The 24,312-nt window shown below is 43.1% G+C and overlaps 1 protein-coding gene across 8 annotated transcripts in view; it reads right to left on the bottom strand.

Moving 5' to 3' along the window:
• Nucleotides 1-24,312, bottom strand: part of NTRK2 (neurotrophic receptor tyrosine kinase 2) — a 447,441-nt gene that overhangs the window by 266,811 nt on the left and 156,318 nt on the right. Inside the window, exon 14 of one of the 8 annotated variants that reach the window (XM_049895355.1) lies at nt 4,026-10,167. The exons of the other annotated variants lie outside the window; for them this stretch is intronic. Within the exon in view, the coding sequence (XP_049751312.1) occupies nt 10,130-10,167 (38 nt within the window). The 3' untranslated portion in view covers nt 4,026-10,129. Of the gene's footprint in view, nt 1-4,025; nt 10,168-24,312 lie in introns of those variants that run through there. 8 annotated transcript variants of the gene reach the window in all.

Raw genomic sequence — 24,312 nt, 5'->3', positions numbered from 1 at the left:
GGGTTTTCTAGGCTGTAATCTTTATGGGGGCAGATCTCCGGGTCTTTCTCCAGGGAAGCCGCTGTGTGGGTTCAAAGTACCAATCTTTTGTTTCACAGCTGAGCACTTAACCGTGGCACCACCAGGGCTCCTTGGAGATATAATTGGCCATCCCCAAATCCTGGTAAATGCAAAGGGGGCAAGCCATCAAGGGAGTAATCTCTGAAAAGCCAGATGTACCCTAATAGGCCATGTCCTACCTCATGTAAAAACTGAGAACACCCCAAAATGTAACACAGTGCTGCCAACTGTGTACCTCCCCACCCAACTCAAGGGGCTTTAGGAGAAATTGTGTGAATTTACCTGAAGCTGAATCCTAATCCTTAGGACAAGCAGTCCTTGCCTAATCGTTAAAATTTTCATTTAATGTTTCAGCAAGACTGATTACAATGTGACAGGAATTATTAAAAAGAGAAGCAAGGGTAGTAAATAAACAGGAACAAAGTTTCTCCTTTCCTCTTTTGAAACAGAATAAACATGACAGAGAGAGAGAGAGAGAATTTACTGTCCATTAGTTTATGGTCTGGCAGAGATTCTAATTTAGTAAGCACAGACCCAGGGGCCTTGTGGTGTGTGAGATGGGACTTGACCAAATGACTGGAAAATTAGCATGTGCCCTTGGCAGTCTCTTTCAATCACCAACTGTCAGACGGGTCATTCGGGACAGGGACAGGAGTGTCCATGTGACTGAGCTGCTCAGATGCACGTCTGCCACTTGGTGTTTCCGAGGCAAGGAGCCGTGCCGGCATTTTCAGCCGCCTTGCTCCGATGTCTGGGTTCTCTTCAGGGGGGTGGAGGGTGTGTCTGCAAATGCACGCTCTCCCCAACCCCCCCGCCCCCGCCAGCCCCACCGAGGTGATTTCCCTCCAGATCACTCATCAGGGAGTCAGGCCTGATGCCAAATGAGCAGGAAGTACTAAAGTCCAAGATGGATGAGAAAATTCACTTTAGAACCATCAGAAACAACAAATCCACCTTCAGTTACCATGGACAAATCAAACATGTTCTGGGGTTTTCACTAGCTAATTAGCACTGAATGCATACTTCAGGCAACTGCTCCATTTCATAAGAAAAAAATTTAAAAAGCATGTGCCAAGTTCATTACCGTGCCACACACTTGCAAGTCAAGATCTGCAAGGGCTTTGTCAGTGGCACAAAAAACTGAGGGCTCACTGGGACCCGCGGGCGCCTCCCCGGTGATCTAAGTTCACCTTACATATCTGCTTTGCCACAAGGATCATCTCTGCTCAACTGCTAGTGCAGGCAGGCGTGACCACTGGGCATTTGCACAACCTGATTGCAAGCATCTCCTTACAGATTGCACCCTCAGCAACTTGCTTGCTTCACCCTAGTCCCAGCCAGTCTGTATAGGGCAGTGTTAAGAGCACAGCTCTAGAGCCAGTCTGCCTGAATTCAAATCCTGGTGTTTACCACTTGTGGGCTGGGTAACTTGGGGCAAGTCCCTTGATAAATCTGTACCTTAGCTTCCTAATCTTTAAAATGTAGGCAATATTCTTATCAGCCTTGTGGGGTTGTTGGGAGGATTGCAAGTGAATGCAAGAAGTACTTAAGTCAGTGCTCGGCATACAGTGAGGATTCTGTAAAAAAAACCGTTGCCGTCAAGTCTGTTCTGACTCATGGCAGCCCCATGTGTGTCAGAGTAGAACTGCGCTCCATAGGGTTTTCAGCGGCTAATTTTTCAGTTCATAGCCAGAGCCTTCTTGCTACGCACCGCTAGGTGGACTCAAACCTCCAACCTTTTGGTCAGCAACCGAGCGTGTTAACATTTTGTACCACCCAGGGCCTCCGAGAGCACAGAACGTGTTATTATTACCTCCTAGACCCTGTGACAGATTTTGCTTTCAAATTGTGTTAGAAAAGATTGTAATGGTAAAAGGGCTTTAAATTAAGTACAAGTAAAACATCAATGCCACTAATTTAAAATGGTTCAACAACAACAACAAAAAGCCCCAAATTACAAAACATTCTTTAAGAAATGAAATTTTATTACTTCAAACACAAAGTATTTCCAATGAGGCCAACTCTGTGTTACCTACTAGAGTTATAAGAGAAATTACCTCAGTAAGCAGACAAACATAATCTAGCTAACTAAAACTCCTTGTTTGTAAACAGTTATTTCTAAGGCTTGAAACAACTCTTTTCTTTTAAACAATTGCTCAGCAAACTGGATTGTTGTTTATATTCTTAGCCAAAGATGATTAAATAGATAATTGAAAATATAATATTCAGTCAAATGATCAAAACTTCTGAACCAATCAAATGAGAATAAGAGAGGCCAGTCATATCTGGGATAAGACATTCAATGCTATTTCTTTGAGAATTCTCAAATCACAGCGCATCGTTCAAACTCATAATATCGACCCAAACCAACCGAAGCCCCTTATCCTACCAAAATCGAATTTGAGAAAGAATCAACGTAGAAAATTTGCCCAGGCAGAGAGAAGGATCCATGAAGAGAATGGTGATAATTCCAGAGAAAGGTCTCCGTGGCCTTCTCAGTCTGGGCCATGTCCAGGATGACCCAATGAGTGGAGTTACCTTTCACGTGGGCTCCATTCTTGGCAGGCACACAGTCCACACACGATCAATAGATGCACAGGACTCTGGTTTGTGGACGTGTACTGAGGCGTAACTGAAGATCCTCCTAAGTATTATTATTAGCAACACTGAGTGTCCCCCAGGCAATGTGCTAAGGGCTTTACATGCACCATCTCATTGACCTCTCACGAGAGCCCACTGGGCTAGGTGCTGCTGCTGTGATCATTTTCTCACTTTGCAAAGGAGGAAACTGAGGTCATACAGCATGCGGATGTCACTGGAATTCAGATCTGCATCCTCTGGGTCCAGCACCTACTGCCCCCAACACTCTGTTACACAACCTCCAAATGCAGACAAAACTTGTTCTCAGCTCAACAAATTTAGAAGGGCATGTAAAAGAAGCACAGGCCCCCAGATGTAAGCACGAGGCTCTTATAAAGGGTCAGTGTACTTGGCGTGACAATACATTAGGTCACATCGGATTGTTTTAATCAATCCCTAAATTTTCATTTTCTATTAAAACCCCTTATCTTAGCTACCCAGTGCTGCCATAACAAAAATACCCCAAGTGGGTGGCTTTAAATAACAGAGATTTATTTTGTCCCAGTTCTTCTGGAGGCTAAAAGTCTAAATCAGGGTGTCAGCCATGTTGATTCCTCCTATGGATCTCTCTCCCTGTTTCTGGTGGCTGTCAGCAATCCTTTGCTTGGAAACAGGCCCTCATTTGTCATCTGTCATCCCCATGTGTGTTTGTTTCTGTGACTATTCTGTACTTTTTATAGCTCAGAAGTGATTAGGTTTAGGACCCATGCTACAATGGTATGGCCTCATTAACATACAAAAAGAAAAACCCTATTTCTAAACAGGATCATATTTATAGGGACAGGGTTAAGACTTCAACACATACTTTGAGGGGGACACGATTCAATTCATAACAACACTTCAAGGTTATAAGAAGGTGAAAGCAGGCTCCAACAAATCAAAGCCGGGGTTCTCCAAAACTTATTTTAGGTTCTAAGCCTAAAGGAGAAAAAATGGGAAAAGGACAGTGTGATAGGCCTAGGGATAAGACCAAGGGGAAGTGAAGTTTTGGCTTCATGTTAACAATTATGGTTCCATATTACCTTACCGATATGTCTGCTTGTCTTCTGTTCTCTTTCCCTTCTATGAAAGTACAAGCCATCACGTTCATTTGACCACAAACTCACGTAGCACTTAGTAAAACCTCTTGATGGGACCTCAGTCATTCCAAGTTTTTGGAATACTACCGGACTTTCCTATGGAAGGTATTTGTTTTGTTTTGTTTTAATCCCCTTAAACTTTTTTTTTTTTTCCTTTTTAACATTGTCTTTTAGTCAATAAAAATATTTCGAAAGTAAAAATCAGAAAACAATAAATGTATAATTCACATTGACAGAAACTTTAAAAGTTCTTTTTGGGGGGTGATTTATTCTAGAATCTATAGTGGGTTTGGGACTCCCCAAAGCTCTCAGTCAGGTTTCTCACACCTTTCTTCTAACCCCCATAAGTCTTGACCAGCAGCAATGACACGCAGGTGATGGTATGTGTTCGAGGAAGTGGTGGGGGTGGGGTGGTACAAGGATCCACAGAGAGTGCAAGACACATGGAAATGAATTATAAAACTTTATTGGCTTGTTAAAAAAAAGAATGATTTTAGCAAGTACATTTATGGTCTATCCACATTGTTAAAACAGCACTTAAAAATAAAATAAAAAATGATTATCCATTATTTACAGGAAACATGAAAAAATGGCTTTAAAACCTGGAAAATTATGGGGGGAAAAACGGCATGAGAATGATTCACAGGCAGCCTATGGATTACAGCAAATGGCTTTGAACACAAAATGGGTGAAACTCAAGGCTTTGTCTTTCTTGGGAATCTCTGACTACTTTATATGCATTTATGCCCAGCGTATAAATGGACTGCCTTGAAAAAAAAGTGATGGGAGATCTCTGTTCTTTCTTTGCTTCGTCCACATTTGTTGTGTAAAAACCAAGACTCTAGACACAGACAGTGGCTTGGGGGAGGGGTGAGGATGTCACCATCTTGTGGGGCTCACCAATGACCGTTCTGTCTGCACTGCAGACTGAATTACACTCCAATTGATCTCACTGTCAAAGTCAGATTGTTGGGAGGTTCCAATGTCCGTGAAGACCAAAACAAGGAAGTGGGAGGAGGTAAGTGAAAACTACATTGTGTGACAGCTGTTTGCATGCAACTTTGTGGGGTGGGGAGTCTGTTGAGATAATTCAGTTTGGCAGCACCCTGCAAGTTGGGAGAGTCATTAACCTTCCCAGGTGCCCCAGTATAAACCTCACATAGTCTGCAGGTGCTAGAGGCATGTGAAGGAGTCCCTGAGCATTGGAAAAAGTTAATGTGCTCAGCTGCTAACTGAAAGGTTGGGGGTTCAAGTCCACGCAGAGGCACCTCAGAAAAAAGGCCTGGAAATCAACTTCTGAAAAATCAATCATTGAAAACTCTATGGAGCACAGTTCTACTCTGACACAACTAGGGTTGCTATGATTCAGAATCCAATTGACAACAACTGGTTTTCTTTTTTAGTGTAAACAGAGCAGAACACACTCATTAGAATGGCTACTTCTGACCTATTGTCTTTGGATTCAAGTTGACTGAGTTGCACCACTGACCTAGACTAGAAGTGAATGGTAACCCTGGAGTCAGGTATAGCCCAGGTGGCTGGGTGCAGCAACCCCATGACAGCCCTGTATTACATGGAATCACTTCTCTTAGTTGCCCTCCCTCTGTTTAGATTCTAGACAAAACAAGATGAAACAAGATTCCCTCATAGTGCAGGGGAAGCTGATTAGAACCAAGAAAGCAGGTCTAGATAGAAACCACCAAAGCTGATGGAAATGTAAGCCACCCATTCTACTACAGAGCGGGAGGAGATTTGGCGAGGTCTTATCGGAATCCACTCGACGGTAGTGGTTTATCTAGTACTTTGACACCATTTTTGCAATGAAGGGAAAGAAAGGAAAAAAAAAACACATGTGTTAGAGTTATGCAAAGCTACAAAAAATAAATAAATAAAACATAAACTACCGGTTTGCTACCAAGTCAACTTAGGATATAAGAAGAAACAAAAAAGTCAGGGGTTTTAAGAGAATAAAGAGAAAAGAAAGGAAAGAGAGAACGCAGGAACCCCTCCATCACACAGGCCCTCACACCCGGCAGAGAGACTGAATTCCTGCCCTGTACTCCTTAGACTGTGGGGGCAGTGACAGTTCAGTGGTAAAAGCCTCAGCTTCCATGTGGGAGGCCCGGGTTGCACTTCAGCCAATGTACCTCACGCGGCACTTGTTCCCATTGTGCATGGGGTTGACATGAATTGGGAGCTGACTCAATCTCAGCTAACAACAATTCCTTAAGCTTGGAGCCCTGGTGGCACAGTGCTTAAGAGGTCAGGCTGCTAACCAAAAGGTCGGCAGTTCAAATCCAGCAGCCACTCCTTGGAAACCCTATGGGGCAATTCTACTCTGTCCCATAGGGTCGCTATGAGTCAGAATCAACTCGTCTGCAAAGGGTTTTTCAATGCGTATTTACTCCTCAAATCGCTGGTAATTACGACCTCTGCTCTGTCTGAGGAGGCGCTGCAAGCATTAAGCACTCTGGATGTAATTCAGGATTGCTTGGAGAGTTAGGAGCCAAAGGCAAACTTCCTCTGTTATCTACTTAGCTTTGTCGTTGTGCTCTGTGCTGTGCGGGCTGGGATTGTCTGTTATAATCCTTGCTGCATATTTCCGGAAAGAAAACTCAATGGGTCAAAAATGAATTCAGGCCCTGCTGGGAGATCAGGACAGAAAACCTCAGAATCAATTTTCTCTTCAGTATGTTGGGATTCATTTTTACTGTTGAGAGAAGAACCTTCTTAAGCCTCATGTTGTTTGCTGTTGTTAAAGGCAGAGGCCATGTACGGCGTGGTGATGGTGGGTGCTCTAGTCTATCTCAGCTGCCATAGACGGTCTCCATGGGATGGGACCCAAGGGTGGTTAAACAAGGCAATGAACCTGAACCACACCTCTTGAAGATCACACTCCTGTTTTCCATTTACCAGTGTCCACACTGATATATTAAGGACACTTGTGAACATGGGGGAGCCCTGGTGTCCCAGTGGTTAAGAGCTTGGCTTCTAATCAAAAGGTGGGCAGTTCGAATCCATCAGCCGCTCCTTGGAAACCCTATGGGGCAGTTCTAGTTTGTCCTGTAGGGTCGCTATGAGTTGGAATGGACTGGATAGCGATAGGTTTTTTTTTTTTTGGTTGGTGAACTTGGAGCTGTGTGTTTTCCCTACCTAAACCTGGCTGACCCTGAGTGGGCCAGGATAAATGGTCACTAGTGAAAAGAAATTCATGTCAGACAAGGCAGGAGGAAGAGCTTACTAGAATGCTCTGGGCCCTCGGAAGTCAGGCTTATCAGGAAGTAGTGTGAAGATATTGTGCTAAGATAGTTCTCATGTAGTCGGACACTCCAAGGCTCACCAGCTGGGAGGAAGTCGTAGGAGAGGTGCAAAGGTAAGTGAGATGCTGGGCTGTGAACTCAGTTCCCTAAGCTTGTTGAAATCAAGCTCTCAACGTCAATGGCAGGGAGAAAGAAACACGAGTTTACACACACACATACACACACACACAAAGACATGGGATGCAGTAAGAGAACAATGACAGTCTTAAGACAACAGTAACAAGCTGGCAGCCCACATACATGTTTGGTTGGCCTACATAATGTTTTAAAAATAACTAAGCCAACTTTTTAAAAATAGGAATGCTTCACATAAAAATTCAGGTCTTGGGTCTCTCTTAAAGAGTCTGAATATCTGGGAGCCTGGGCTCACATTCCTGTGAGGCACAAGTTGGCAGAGGTTGGGTGGCGGCTGACCCTCTGGGGGAGCAGGCGCTTACCCACCAGCCCACTCCATTCATTTAGGATACCTGCCCCAGTGCCAATGTTTGAGATCCTTGTCTTAGGATGACAGACCTGATTTCAGCAAAAAGTCTGCCTGTCTGCCCTTAATGCTGCAAAAACACATGATGCGAGCCATTAGGCAGTGCTAAACAGATTTTTCATAGGAGATGTACAAAAACAAAGAAGGAAAGAGGGTGGTCTAGAGAACAGAAATGAGAAGCTGTGTTACTGATCATGGTCTTTCGGGATTAAAAAAATGGAAAGCAAAGAACACAAGAACCATATGAAACAATTTTCTAATCGCCTGCTGTTTCTCAACGTTTCCTAGGAAATGTCAACTGCTCTTTGATATATTGAAATTGCCTTATCTGTCCATTCCTCACCATTTTAAAACAAAAATCTACCCTGAAACCCTTCTAGCTATTGAGAACATTTTTCCCCCCTTTTTGGGTCTGGGAAACTTACAAGATAGTCCTTAAACGATTCACCACCTTTTTATGGCTCATGGAATAAAAGAGAAACTTAAAAAAAAAAAAAGATTTGTACCAAATGGCTGATACTTAAGAACCTTTGCTGTATTGACAAGCCCTCCCTAGCTCAGTTCGAATTTCATTTTTCTTTCAGGGGTCAGGATTTCTGCAATTAGCTGGCCTCTTTGTAAACCAACACCTTTGGGAAAGATCAGAATCTAAGTCGTGATGGGAACTGTCATTTGGCAGCAAGCAAGAAAATGGGGACTCAGAGAATATTCAGACCTTCCCACTCTGAGGGCCACTCAAATATCTTTTTGGAAAGGAAACTTCTGAGAACGGGCAGCCTGTTTAAGTATGGGAGAAACTGCCCCTCTTTGTGGCATGAGTATGGAGTAGCCAAGTTCGATGCTGTAATCCATAGGTCTCTGTGACATGTCTACATCCAGCAGTAACGTATTTAGTGGTTAATGTAGAAGACAATATAAAACATTCATCATGTATACTCTTTTCATATCAAGTGATGCCTAAATCGATCCTGGTTTATTAAGATTAATGCCTTGGTTACACAGGATTGAGAATAATGTTTCCAAACATGTTGGACTAGTTAAAAAGCTATAAATCCTTAAAGCTGAACTGCAAAACTTGAACAACTATTTCCAGGAAAAAAAAAAAAAAAAGGCATTTTTTTAAAAAACCTCAGTAAGTTTCCAATTCAGCCATGGTGTATGTGTGCAATGTTTAGCAGTCGGAGCTGCTTGTGTTTTTAAGGGAAATTCTCCAAGCCTGGTTCTGGGGTCCTCTAACAAGGAAGTGGTAAGGTGGGGAGGGGTGGGATGGGGGCAGCCAAACCTCTCTTCAGAACAGGGCCACTGAATGCCACTGTCCGCACAGACTGAACAAAGCTTAGCAAGGTCACCGTCCTGGTGAAGTGGGTGGAACAGGTGTCCACAGGTAAGACCAAGGGTATGCAGGCATCTGTAGCTCCAAGGCTGCCCTCTCTGCAATGGAGCTGGACGTTATAAAGGACATATTCATTAGCGTCCTGCCACCTCTCTGCTGCTGGGGTCAGGAAGAGCTTTCCTGCCCTTGCAAACCCAGCAGTAGGGCAGTATGTTGTATGGGGACTACCCTTCTTAGAACCTACCCTCCTGCTCACAGCAGGCCAGCCATTCCGCTCACAGGCCTTTGCAGAGCAGAAAAGCTGTAGCTCTGTAAAGGAAACAGCGTGGGATGCTGCGGCCTTCTCACCGGGCAAACTTCTGAAAGGCAGGTGGGTCACAGAGGGCAAATAAAAAGGGACCAGGTTGTCATTTCACCATATGCATATGTTTCACACTTTAGTTTTTCTGAAACTGACTTTGACTAAGCTAACCAATCTATATAAAAAAATAGCCTAGCTTATTCTTCCTTTTCTTCTCACTTAAAAAAAAAAAATTTTTTTTTTTTTTTTTGCCTGCTGATTCATTTTAAGGAAATTATTATAATTTCATGGCTCTGAACTCTAAGGCAAAAGTGTGGACCTTTATTGCCAGTAAAGGAAAGAACCTTTCAGTAATATCTAAGGAGATGATGTATATACTGTGGGTAGATGGAAAAGCCAAACCCTTTGAATTCAGTATAGATGCAAGAACAGAAAATGATGTTGAAATGTGTGTTAACGTAGGTTAAATTGTTTAGTATGTACTTAACACCTGTCACTAAATTTAGATTTTTTTTTTTTAACTTTGCAGTTCACCTTTAATAAACAGAAGCAATAACAATCAGTACATTTCCAGCATGGTCACACAGCACAACTTTCAGAAGAGAAGCACAATCCAATGGAATTTCATTTTGATTTCGTGTTTGAATCATTGTCAGAACAGAGGAGAAGCGTTAAGGTAAGACGTTTAGTTGAGTTGCTGCTTAGCTGCCTGTGCCTTGGTGGGACCCAAAGAGCTCACCATACATGCAGGCTTCACGCTGTCTGTCCTTCAAACACCACCCACAGCTAACAGAAAACCCCAGACAAGCAGCACTTTGGGGATAAGCCAACGCCACTCCCGAGAGTCCAGCTTAGAGGACAGCATCAACCAACAAGCACCACAGTCCCTTTCTCTGTCTTTTTCCTTTATTTCAGTTACCCATCCAGTGGGATCTTATGAAACAAAACAAAACCTAAAAGAAACACAAAATAAAACATAAGTCATGCTCAAAAGAAAAACCAATGGAAATTAACATACAAGTATAATCACTTTCAAAAGAACATAATAAATAAACATCAAAAATAAGACACCAACATGGAATACACTTTAAAACATAACACAATATATATATATATATATATATATAAAAAAAAAACAGAAATCAGGAGGAAAGGTGCATCTCATTGAGCAACTTAAACTTGAAACTGGCTGTTTTTATGGTGCATGAAACCTGGGGAGGGGAAAACTGCAAAGGATTTCTGCAGGCAGCTCCATTCACAACTGGAACAAATGTTAACATCTTAATTTAAAGAGATGTTACAATATAGATGACCCTGGAAGAATTTTCATATAATTTGGCTATATAAGGGAAAAAGATTAAATTCAGCAACAAACATCAACCCAAGCCCTGATTATCTTTTCCTGCCTAATTTTACCAAATTATCTCTGCGATAGCTGATTGATGGCTTAGCAAGAGGACAAGAAATCTGGCCACCCTTGACTAGTGAAATAGCGGATCATACAAAGATTTAGATGGTTTTTCAGGAATCCCGATACTAAATAATTAATTGATTGCCTAAAGTTAACTAACCACTATACCAAATATACAACAAATACACACCTCCAGGTAATACCTATTATGTACCATATATAGCAGACAGCATGCAGTATATTGTATATTGCACATCATATGTGTATATATTATATATAAATATATCTTATATGTACATATTATATATATATATATATATACACAAAACAAATAATATATTAAACCTAATATTAATTGAGGAAACCCTGGTAGCATAGTGGTTAAGAGCTATGTCTGCTAACCAAAAGATTGGCAGTTCAAATCCACCAGGCGCTCCTTGGAAACTCTATAAGGCAGTTCTACTCTGTCCTATAAGGTTACTATGAGTTGGAATTGACTCAATGGCAATGGGTTTAATATTAATTGATCCTGAAAACATTTATTGTACACTGACCAAAGAGTGGACACTGTAAGACGTGATATAAAAATAGAGAAAATGGAGCTTTTTGATCTCAAATGCCTCATTGTCTACCAGATGGAGAAAGACGGTAAGTAATTTGCACAAATAAGCAGCTAATTTACTTTGTGCCAGGCCCTCTTCTCAGCTCTTTGCCCAAATCATCCCTTTCAGTTTCACGATAACCCTATGACATATGTTCTATTATGGCTCCCTCTTCACTGGAGAGGAAGCCGAGCCCTGAGTGGTTTGCCCCAGGTCCACAGCTAGTACATATGGAGTCCAGGTTGCGACCCAAGATTTGTGATTCTTTAACCTCCCTGCTGGAGCCCTGGTAATGCAGTGGCTAAGAACTTGGCTGCTAACCAAGAGGTCGGCAGTTCAAGTCCACTGGCCGCTCCTTGGAAACCCTATGGGGCAGTCCTATAGGGCTGCTATAAATTGGAATCTAGAGGATGGCCACAGGTTTTTTTTCTTTTTTTTTTTTTTTAAACCACCTGCCAGGTTGCTGTGCAGGGTTGAGGTGGGGGCGAGGGCATGAGAAAAGTACCCCCAGAGTACAAAGGAGGGCACAACTAGCTCTCCAAACTTGCCTACGGAAACATCAGGAAGGGGAAGAATTCTGTTACATAAAATCACGTGCGGAATTTTCAATGGCTCTTTATCAAATTCATAAATGACAAAATAGATGACGAAGTAGAAACCCCCAAGACATTTTCATGTTCAGCTTTGGAAGACACTTCTAAACCGAACTCTCTAGACTCTCCATCTTCCTCAACCTGGTGTCTGGTCTGCCAAGTGCTGGTGTCATCTGCCTCCTGAGCAGTAATTACCACCACCAATCTGTACCATCATTCACAATAACACTCCCAGAGTCTACGAGCTCAGTTCCCGTGGCATTTCTCTCTCCTGCCCTTCCAATTCTCTGAGAAAAAGAACTCAGTACGGACACCAAACATCCTTCATGAGTTTATTCACCCACAAAGCACGGTGAATTTAGGAAGCGGCACTGATTAACTGTCCTTCGTGTCTTTCTCTAGTCTCTTTGTAAATGTTTAGCCTCCAGGCAAACGTAAGCAGCACTAGGTTAAGAGTGCTCTGTGGCAAAAAGGACACACAGGCCAAGTCAACAAACCAAACACCTTAGTTACTCCTCAGGGTTTTAAGAGGGTGGAACCTAAATTCTTTCCCTCTGAAACAAGATTAATCTTAGGATGTCAAGTCTGCCAATAAAAACAGGAGAAATTTGGTGATACAAACAGAAGACATCACTTCCAAAACAACAAAAAAAAGATTTATTGATTCAATATAGTAGTTTCTCAGCCCATTTCATTTTGAAGGGCATTTGATTTTAGAAAATAACACAACAGATTAAACTGCTAGCACAAGCCTTATTACCAGTGGGTTTACAGCTCAGAAATTCTAAGGGTTTACAGATGCCAGAGCGTCCACAGCAAGAACCAGGTCACTCTTTGCCTCCGTTTGCCCTTTTCCTCCTCCAGACCCCTCCAGGCTCTGTAACTATTACAACTGGGAAACGCCATTTGCTCTGTTAGATGCAAACTCTTGGATTGCCATTCTCCCAGGCAGCAACTGCATTTGCCCATATTTAAACGGATGTCACCGCCACTCGTCTGTCAGTTTGTTGTACTGTGGTGGCTTGCATGTTGCAATAATGCTGGAAACTATGCCACCAGTATTTCAAATACCAGCAGGGTTATCCATGGTGGGCTGGCTAAGACAGACTAGGAAGAAAAACCTAGCAATCTACTTCCAAAAGATCGGCCAATGAAAACCCTATGAGTCACAACAGAATATTGTCCAATATAGTGCTGGAAGACGACCCCTCTAGGTTGCAAGGCACTCAAAACATACAGCGGCTGCAACCGTGGACTTGAGCATGCCGACGATCATGAAGCTGACACAGGATCGGGCAGCATTGTGTTGTTGCACATGGGGTCACCACGAGCTGGAGCCAGCTCCATGACAGATAACGACAAGAACAACAGCCAGATGTCCAGTGACTCTCTGCAGCATCCTTCTGCTTGGCTTTCATGACACATCTGCCGGGACACCCAAGCCGTAAAAACAAGTGAAGCCACCGTAAAAACCCAAGCGACATCTTCGTTGTGAGGAAAAGCCAGCTTATTACAATCTTAAGCGATAGGTAGTGTCTGTATTCACACTGTCACCACCACCACCCCACCCTGAAGGGAGGCAAGTCAGCCTTCTCTTTGATATCCTTGATCTTCACACACCGTTCAGACATTAAAGAAATCCTATCGCACGTTGAAAAATTAGTTCTAAAAATCGACCCTTTTATAAGAAGGGGTCCTGGTTTAGTGCAGTGGTTAAGAGCTCAGCTGCTAACCAGAATGTCAGCAGTTCGAATCCACCAGCCATTCCTTGGAAACCCTATGGGGCAGTTCTAGTCTGCCCTATAGGGTCGCTACGAGTCAGAATCAACTCAACGGCAACGAGTTTTTATAAGAAAACGTAGCCGGAGCTTCACAGTAAAATTCAATCAGGGCCCCAATTTACCTCATGACTTTTGCCCTCTCAGGTTACAAGAGTCTCGAGAGAGGACCACAAAATGATATCAAACAATAGACGATTATTTTCTCCTAGTGAGCAGAAAAGTTTTTAGACCACAACAAATGGCTGAACATCTTGTGCGTTTAGCAGCCAAACGAGCTGTCTAGCTTATGAGCCTGAAATACGGATATTTTGACAATGTGACATTCTGAAGCATTTGCGGCATTCCGATGGTGCACGCGCAGGAGCAAAAGTTACCGTGAGACTAGTTCCTTTATCAGAAATGACTTTCAGGAAACTTTGCCTTCGCTACCGACAACTAGCTGAGCTAAGGAGGAATAAAGGGGAAGCAGGTGCTTCTGGAAGATGGGACGTAAAGTTGAAAGCAGAGCAGGAAAGAACAGATGTGGCCTAAAACTCAATCTCTGCTAAATGCTAGTTTAGGATCTGGAAGGGAAAGAATGGGGGTGGGGTGGGGGTGGGAAGGGAGCCTTGAAGGTCAGTGAAGCCCTGAGCTTTCTTTACCATTGGCTCCCAACCCATTGAGATTTATTTACATTCAAAAGTGCCCACATTTCCCTCCTATTACTCAGAAGCAATCAGCCATAAAATGGCAGGGGCCCCGCCGTACATTTAAATTAACAGCAATTTATCCGGAGCAAAAAGGAAAACTGCTGAGTTGAAAGGAAGAGACAGGAACGGAAGAAAGATGCAGCTGCTATCTAAAAAAGCAAATCTTATCACATTTGTCATTTGGAGAGTTCAAGCGGAAAACTGCCAGCTTTGGAGTCTGCAGGGCACAGAGCCACTTCACAAACAGTGGAGGCCAGGGTACCCATGCAGCTACTCACCTTCATTTGAAGGCAATGTGGATGCTTCCTGAGCCTTCTGGAAAATGTTTACTAGGTAAAATGGAAAAATGAACTCCCGCATTCTCATAACATGAGATGCTAGAAAAGAGTGGGTTTAAGAATATTCCCATCACAAAATCACATTTGATCTAGGTTTCACTTTTGCGTTATTTCAGCACCTGGGCTTAATTAAACACCAAGTGTCCTCAGTTGGGAAACCCTGGTGGTGTAGTGGTTAGGCGTTGGATTGCTAACCAAAAGGTCAGCAGTTCCAATCCACTAGGCGCTTCTTGGAAACCCTATGGGGCAGTTCTATTCTACCCTATAGGGTCGCTATGAGTCGGAATCAACTCAACAGCAATGGGTTTGGTTTTTGGGGGTCCTAAATTGACATTTGTGGAGCACTTAGTATCTGCTGGGTGTTGTGCTAACTGTCCCTTGCTGTTTGCTGCTTTTCCTATCTTATAGGCTTTTTCCCCTGGTCCACATGGCAGCCCTGATGCATCCAAGGTCACCAAGAATGGCGCAAGAGGGTAGAAATCAAAACCCAGAACCTCTGGACTGTCAGCCTATCCTTTATAAAGGTGTCACCTGCACCTGTAGCAGAAACTTCCCACTACATAAGTTCAGGTCCTGTTGCTTTCTTCTCTGAGCTCAATCAAAAAGCTGTTTAACCACCCCCTCCACTGCCAGCAGACCTTCCTTTGGCTTCCAAGAATGTTCTTTGTCCATACACATTACCTGTTCCTGAGGTCTCCTTCCACAGGAGCCAGGTACACTTATAGAAAGAAGCCTTGGCCATTCTTTAAGGTCCAGGGCAAGGGACTTCTCCTGCAAATATTCAGTTCACCCTCCTCTGAACTTCTCCAACATCATCTTCTACTCATGAGACCTTCTTTTGTACCTTTTCTACACTTGTATTTCCTTTCTCTGTGCTTCCCCAGGCCCCAGACTGCAAGCTACTGGAAGGCAGAGAGAGCATGCTAGCACATCTTCCCTGCCCAGTGCTGTCTCACATGGTACCAGAGACTGAATATATTTTCAGATTCACAATAAAAACAAAACAAAACGGAAAACTCAATGTTGTCATTGAGGCAATTCCAAACTCATGGTGACCCCATGTGTTACAGAGTAGAACTGAGCCCCACTGGGTTTTCTTGGCTGTCATCTTCACATGAACAGATCGTCATGGCTTTTCTTCCATGGCGCCTCTGGGTGGGTTCAAACTGCCAACCTCTAGGTTAGCAGTTGAGTGCAAACTGTTTGTGGCACCCAGGGATGTCTAAATTTTGAGTTGTATTGGAGAACTTTGATGTACTCAACAACAGAACAAAAATGGGGGGGGGGAGCATACGACACAATGCAGGATCTATTGTTTCTCGTCGGTAACTAAGTAAACCGAGTCACTCCAAAGCTTCCTGAGCAAAATCACATATTTACTCAGAAGTATACTGAAGTCTACCGAGTTAGACATATGGACACCCAGTGAGTGCATCCTGAAGCATTTTAAGCTCCTGGAGGAAAGGTGCTAGACTTGCTTTAGTCTAATTCTCACTATTATCAACATTACAGTGGGCGTGGGAGTGGGACAAAGGAAATTACTCTCCATTTATTAGCTGGAGGTGAAAATCTAATAATAAGTGGCTGACGGTGCTCAGCTGTCAAGGATTCTAAAGGAAAAGCTCCATTTTTACTTTGCAATATGAAGTTTAGTTGTGATCTGAAAACTAAAGGAGGAAACACAAAGTTCTTGGCAATCCTAGACTATGTAAGGAAAGCCAAAGTTATTGCACAATTAAAATTCAATAATTCTAAGAAGGATGTGTTCTGACCATCAGGGCGTGATGACAAGTATCCAAGGACTCAATAATGACTATTCTGGAGATTTCAAACAGGACAGGGAGCAGATCCAAACACTGACGCCATTGTCTCTATCCAGGGATCACCTAAAAACACTTTCAGTGAAATAGAAAGAAAAGATGGAGTTTGTAGTATGAGAGGCATTGAGGTGCTCAGAGACTTTCACTACAACCACACTGAGACACCCAAATCAATCTGCTGTTCTCCTGTAGTGTCTGCCTAGCCTCTGGGTCACTTCAATTAACACAAATTACAAAATCTATAGGGTAGTTCTGTGTAGAGGAAATAACATCTTCTTAAAGATATTCTGAGTCCAGAGAAGCTGACCAGTGACTCAAATATTCAGCATGACAATGTACATATATTCCATTATACAAGAATATACATCTTCTGCTGCCACCATAGATTTTGTGCCTAAATTTATTTTTGCCAAAATATTGTAGCCAGTGGCTCTTCATGGTATATGATGCCAGGACGCTGAACCTACAGTGTCCAAATGGGATGTAAATGGCATGAATATTATTACTCAACCAATGTGTAACTACCTAAAACTTGCAAAAAACCTAAGACATGCACAATGGGAGTTGCTTGACTCTGCCCAATTATGGCTGAAACTGTGGGCCACAGACCAACATAGATCTGGGAATAAATTTCTAGAAAAGTAAATGATGTACAAAACAAGTAAGGGAAAAGACATGGCCATGGATGAGTCAGTGTCTGTCTGATGATGATCAGGATTACGATGAAGAGGAAAAGCAAGAGATGGAAGGAAGAGGAGCAGGAAGAGGAGTAAAAGAAGCAGGAGTTTCTGTTGATGTACTTCACGGAGGCCTCAAGCATGTAAGCAGAGTGCCCACAGTTACTGAAGAGTAAAAATAGTGATAAGAAGGCTCCCAAGCAGGGATATAAGTCCAGCCCCATATTAAACTGGTCCTAGGACAAAGAGAGTAGGTAAACATAAAATCTGTCCTGGAGTAACACTTTTTCATTGGGCACCCTAACCAACGCTTCAAAAACAGTTTGAAAATCTTTAGCAATTTAGATCTTCTCTAAGAAAGCAATTATCGGGGGACTTCTTTGTGCAGTGTCCCTGCCTGCTGTTGCAAAATCTAGAAGTCAGATACACAAGTGGTTCCAATTAAGCAGGAAGCAGGTCAAACAAATTACCCTCACTTGAACAGAGGCACCTTATAAATTCTATCTCCATTTTAATTAATCAGTTCGAAGTCGTTGCCTTTGAGTCAGTTCTGACTCATAGCAACTCTATAGGACAGAGTAGAACTGCCCCATAAGGTTTCCAAGACTGTAAATCTTTACAGAAGCAGACTGCCACATCTTTCTCCCATGGAGCCACTCGGTGGGTTTGAAATGCCAACCTTTCAACCTTTCTGTTAGCAGCCCAGCGCTTAACCCTTGTGTCACCAGGGCTCCCAAATAGGTGACTAACAAAAAAAAAAAAAAACCTTTGCCATTAAGTCTATTCCAACTCATAGGGACCCTACAGGACAGAGTAGAACTGCCCCATAGGGTTTCCAAGGCTGTAATCTTTATGGAAGCAGACTGCCACCCACATCTTTCTCCCATAGAGCGGCTGGTGGGTTAGCAGCCAAGTGCTTAACCACTGCACCACCAGGGCTCCTCCACTTTAATTAGCTAAGTGCAAAAGATAATGAAACCTCAGCCAAGAATCAAGTATTCCAAAATGCGAAACAAAGATAGGTGATGTTGATAATCCCCAGGAACTGGCTACAATAAGCCTGAATTATTTGAATATTCAAGATAAAACACAAGATCTTTATTCTGTCTGGCAATGAACATTTTGGAAGTATGCTGCCATCTATGATCAGCAGTGGGCAAGGTGAGACTGCCAAAGTCAGTGCTCTCAAGACTAAATTAAGGCTTTTCAAGGAGTTTAGCCCATGGTGGGGAGGGGGGAAGCCACAGAGGTACAGTGGTTAAGAGCTTGGCTGCTACCCAAAAGGCCTGCAGTTCAAATCCATCAACCACTCCTTAAAAACACTATGGGGCAGTTCTATGAGGTCAACCTGACTAGACAGCAAAGGGTTTGTTTGTTTGGTTGGTTGGTTTAGCCCATGGGGGATGGAGTGGTAAACATCTGGCCTTCCATGCGGGAGATACAGGTTCAGTTCCCAGCCAATATACCTCCTGCGCAGCCACCACTCATCTGTCATTGGAGGGCTGCATGTTGTTATGATGCTGAAAAAGTTTCAGTGGAGCTTCTGGACTAAAACAAACAGTCTGATCCACAACCAATCTGTTGGGCATGGGGTTGCCATGCTAGTCGGCAGCTAACAGCAAAGTCCATGTGGTGACTCCAGAGCCCTAAGGTGGTTTCCCCTCCCCATGTGTTGCTATTGCATTGCCTCCTCACTGTCCAGCCTTCACTACCAAGGACATTAACCACCCGCTGCCCAGGTGTTTTGCTCAAAGACCAAAGTGGTGGGGCCGCAGCTCCACTTCCATGGCTCTGCAGACACACGTCTATGCCCACACAGGCAGAGGACGCTCCAGTCTTCAAAGATTCTCCCCCGGCCTCAGCCTTATATCTAGACATGTGGATGTGTCCAAACTCAGACACAGGTGGAGAATATGGGGAGGGGAGGAGGAACTTCACCCAAACATGTCCTTTTTCTCTGGTGTTATTTTCCCCAGAACAACTGCTAGCAGAAGACCAGACATTACCTCCAGATGTGAGCTAGCTAGACCAAGAATTAAAACTAGGAAGAGACTTGCATCTTCTCCACAGTACCTGAGAGGAGAATGGGATATTTGGCAGGGTAGCTGTGGATGGATTTCGCATTCCTGGTATCTACGGATGTTGGTTTGGAATCGTGATCATCCTGGCCTTGGTAAGTCTACCTGGGCATTACTTGACACTTCTCCGTAAAGAGAAATAAGAAGTCCCTGATCTGTCCCTTTGGCAGCATATCCAACTTAAACTCCAATGATCATCTCTTCTCCTAGTGCTATAGACTGAATTGTGCCTGCCAAAAAGAATATAAAAGAGGAGAAGCACAGGGAGACAGAGAGAGGGAAAACAACTGTGTGACAACTGAGGCAGATACAGCTGCAAGCCAAGGAATGCCAAAGACCTCCAGTCATCAACATAAACTGGGAGAGAGGCATGGGGGATGCTCTCCTTCAGAGTCCTCAGAAGGAATCCACATGGTCAATACCCTAATTTTTGGACTTCTGGCCTCCAGAACTGTGAGACAATATACTTCTGACCCCAGCTTGTGATACTTCGTTGTTGATATATCAGGTTGGGCAAAAGCGCTGCAAAAGACTTCTTTAAAGTGTTGAAAAGCAAGGATGTCACTTTGAAAACTAAGGTGTGCCTGACCCAAGCCATGGTATTTTCAATTGCCTCATATGCATGTGAAAGCTGGACGATGAATAAGGAAGACCGAAGAAGAACTGATAACTTTGAATTATGATACTGGTGAAGAATATTGAATATATCACGGACTACCAGAAGAAAGAACAAATCTGTCTTGGAAGGAGTACAGCCAGAATGTACCTTAGAAGCAAGAATGGCAAGACTTCATCTCACGTATTTTTGGACATGTTATCAGCAGGGACATGTCCCTGGAGAAGGACATCATGCTTGGTAAAGTAGAGCATCAGCAGAAAAGAGGAAGACCCTCAATGAGATGGATTGACACAAAGGCTGCAACAATGGGCTCAAGCATAGCAAAGATTGTGAGAATGGTACAGAATTGGGCAGTGGCTCGTTCTATTGTACACAGGGTCGCTATGGGCCAGACCTGACTAGACTAACAACTGACTAGACTAATAAGAACAACAGGAAACTAATGCATCTAGCAAGGTGTATAGGGGCATATCCCAGAATTGCTCATCAGTCTGAAAGAGTACTCATTCATACATGTCACCAAACAGGACCCACACACCTAAAGTGCTTCCGCACCAGGTAGAACTCTAGGATTCTGGCAGAACTGACAAATCGCAGTGCAGGCTCTGAACACTTGGTAGGTGACCCATCTTGAAAAGCCTCATAAAACGGTAAATCTGAGTGCAGATTCTCAACAGGAAACTTTAAAAGAGTAAAGCCTGGTCCAGGGCCACAGTCTTACACGCATTCAGACTGAGGCAGCCAACAGAACCCCAGACTTGACTTACATTCTCCCCACAGTTGTAGAAGCCTCTGTGGTTACTGACATTTTTATTCAATCAAAGAGCTGATTTTGGAAAAGGCCCAAGCTGCCATGAGATTCCACCCCACTGTCCTAACACATCAGCAAGGTCTTACAAAAGCTGGAAGTGTGCCAATCTCAGTGGTTTTACACAACAATGCCCCTTTCTGAAAGGAAGATTCTACTTTTGATTCCTTCATGTCAGAATACAACAAGTCTCTTCATCATTCTTTGGTTCATGTGCGATTTTAAACATGAAGAAAACTCTGCATTTTAAAGAGCTTGCATTTTTTGCATACACACACAGCAGGTTTCACACTATTTTCCTCTTTAAATAAGGTATGAATATCAATTTAATAGCTGCCGTTGAGTAGGCCCTAGCTGATAGTGACTCCAGGTACAATGGAATAAAATACTGCATAGTCCCAACTATGGTGCACCCAATATAACCGCTTTATTAAGAATTATCGCAGCCACCCAAAGAATCAATCAGAACCAAGACACTGGAAAAACAATGTACTCTAGACATTTTTTAATGAAATTTTAGTCTCTCTAAACATCCGACATTATTTTAAGGATTGTTTTCCAAAACTTAGAGGAAGCTCTTTGCTAAGTCAAAGTGATTAAAAGGGAAAGGCTGTTTACCTTGTAAGACTACACACCCTACCAGTTTAAAGCAGGAATCACCATCTGCATAAAGCCCAGAGAGGTATTCCAAGACAGACGTGATGAGGCATATGCACTGCCTTACATGAAAACAGTAAAAATTAAAAAAGTCACACAGATGAAAGGACAGAGTGTAATTCCATGTGCCCGGAAGGAGTGGCTGGATTATTAATGAGTTTTTCTTTTGTTCTTCACAATTATAGCCATTTATCAGCCATCATTTAACTATACATGATTCTAGAACTTTGCTTACAGCAGCCATTGAAATCAGAATTTTACTAGGTACGATCTCCCCACAAGTTTATCTTCCTTGACGGTTTTATGCTAAAGGGTTCATTTCCACAGCCGTGCCTAATAGGAAACCTCCTGCTGGCTGGCTGGCTGCCTGGCTGGTTCCACAGCAAGAAGCAGCCAGAAGCCAGACAGGCCTGAGTTTAGGCCCTGCCTCTGTTGCACGTGAGCAGTGTAACCCTCGCCAAGTCCAGAATCTCTCAGAACCTCAGTTACCCAACTCAAAAGTAGAGATGAAAAAAATCTAACATGTAGGGTTGTTGTGAAGCCTAGAACTAATATAAATACCTAACAGTGTCCATGGAGTCCCTGGGTGGTGCAAACGCTTAACTCACTTGGCAGCTAACCAAAACGTTGGAGGCTCAAGTCCCCAGGGTGCCTCAGATAAAAGGCCTAATGACCTACTTCCAAAAAATCAGTCATTGAAAACCCTGTGCAGCACAGTTCTACTCTGACACACATGGGGTCCCCATGAGTCAGAATCAAGTCCACAGCAACTAGACGTTACGTACAAGTTCCTCAGCACGGGGTGGTTGCTGGTGGTGGTGCTTCCATTTTACATATGCAAACATAAAGATAGATGACCACGTTTTGTTTAACTTAATTTCATGTTTCACTCATGAATTACACAGTCATGCAGAAATACCACAAGTGGATGGCTTTAACGAACAAAAATTTATTCTCTCACAGTCTAGGAGGCTACCCAGTGCCACTGAGTTGATTCTGACTCATAGCGACCCTATAGAACAGCGTAGAACTGCCCCAGAGAGTTTCCAAGGAGTGCCTGGCGGATTCAAACTGCTGACCCTTTGCTTAGCAGCCTTACACTTAACCACTAGGCCACCAGGGTTTCTAGTCTAGGAGGCTAGAAGTCCAAATTCAGGGTGCCAGCTCCAGGGGAAGGCTTTCTCTGTCAGCTCTGGGGGAAGGTCCTTGTCATCAACCTCCCCTGATCTAGGATCTTCTCAGCACAGGGATCCTGGGTCCAATGGATGTGCTCCCCTCCTGATTCTTCATTCGTGGTGGCATGAGGTCTCCCTCCCCTCTGCTCGATATTCTCTATTATATCTCAAAAGAGATTGATGCAACATACAACCTAATCTTGTAGATTGAGTTCTGCCTCATCAGCATAACTGCCTCTAATCCTGCCTAATTAACATCACAGAGGTAGGATTTACAACACATAGGAAAATCACATCAGATCACAAAATGGTGGACAACCACACAATACTAGGAATCATGGCCTAGCTAAGTTGATACACATTTTGGGGGGACACAATTAAATCATAACATCCCCTCACACTTTAATTATGTTGTCATTGTTATTAAGTGCCATTGAGTCAATTTTGACTCAGAGTGACCCCATGTGATGGAGTAGAATTGTCCCACAGGGCTTTCTAGTCTGTAATCTAACGTGTCTTTTAAAACCATTTTGTATAATTCAGCTGTAGGGCAAAAATTCTCAAGCTTCCTTTCCCAAGCAAAGACTTCTGTTGATTCACCTAGAATAAGTACTTCAAGAACCAAGATGACTTCAGAGGATATGAATCCTCGTTCCACCAACCCCTGATCCATTGCCAGGATACTCTTGTGCTACTTACTAGAATAAAAACAAAAACCAAAAAAACCTAGTTGAGTTGCTGTCAAGTTTATTTCAATTTATGGTGACCTCATGTGAATCAGAGTAGATCTGCGCTTCATAGGATTTTCAATGGCTGATTTTTAGATCACCAGGTCTTTCTACCAAGGAGCCTCTAGGTAGACTCGAACATCCAACCTTTCAGTTAGCAGCCGAGCATGTTAACCATTCAAACCACCCAGGGTCTTCTACTTACTAGAATAACTGTGCCTTATTGCTTTCCAGATTTCCATTCCAGTCATGAACAGTGAAATCCCACCATATCCACAGCGTGCTCAGTGGTCACTGTAAATGATTACTTCCAACTGCATTTTTAAATCATAGATCTAAGTAGATTCTTTGTCGTGGGCTATGAAGTAAAAAGTCACGGAAAGAAACTTTCTTAAACATTCCAACTTCACACTCTTGTAAAAGTGTGTTCCAAACTGAGAAAATCCCGGGGACGCTGGTGGAGAGCTGCATGGAATCTCAGCTATCAGCTGGATGGGGTGGCCACGTCTCTCTTTGAACCACTCTCACCGTGTAAGGCGCCTTTCCCAACCAAAATGATGGCTGCTCGCTGGTGGTATCACTCTAAGTGTGAATGCTGGCAAATCCTAAGGATTTCATATCCATGGTGGAAAATGTCCGAGAACCAATCTATGGTTTCAGTTCCAATTCCGGTATCACAAATACATTTTTTGCAAAAGAATTTTGCTTTCATTCACACATACTAAGTGTTATGGATTGACTTGTGTCCCAGTGTTGTAAATCCTAACCCCTATGCCTGTGGTTAGAATCCCATTTGGGAATGACTTGTCTTTGTTATGTTAATGAGGCAGGAATAGTATAGGGTGTATCTTGAGTCAATCTCTTTTGAGATATAAAAGAGATTAAATGCGAGCTAGCAAGGAGAGACTGGGGAAGACAGACGCCAAGCCACATGAAGACTGCCCAGGAGCAGAAGCTCAAAAGAGAAAAGGACTTTCCTCCAGAGTCAACAGAGAGAGAAAGCCTTCCCCTAGAGCTGGCATTCTCAATTAGACTTCTAGCTTCCCAAACTGTGAGAAAATAAATTTCTGTTTGTTAAAGCCATCCACTTGTGGTATTTCTGTTATTGCAGCACTAGATGAC

Source organism: Elephas maximus, chromosome 9 (genome assembly GCF_024166365.1).
Source record: "Elephas maximus indicus isolate mEleMax1 chromosome 9, mEleMax1 primary haplotype, whole genome shotgun sequence".
Lineage (NCBI taxonomy): Eukaryota > Metazoa > Chordata > Mammalia > Proboscidea > Elephantidae > Elephas > Elephas maximus.
Note: the sequence above shows the minus strand (reverse complement) of the source record. Positions and strands in the feature narration are given on the sequence as shown.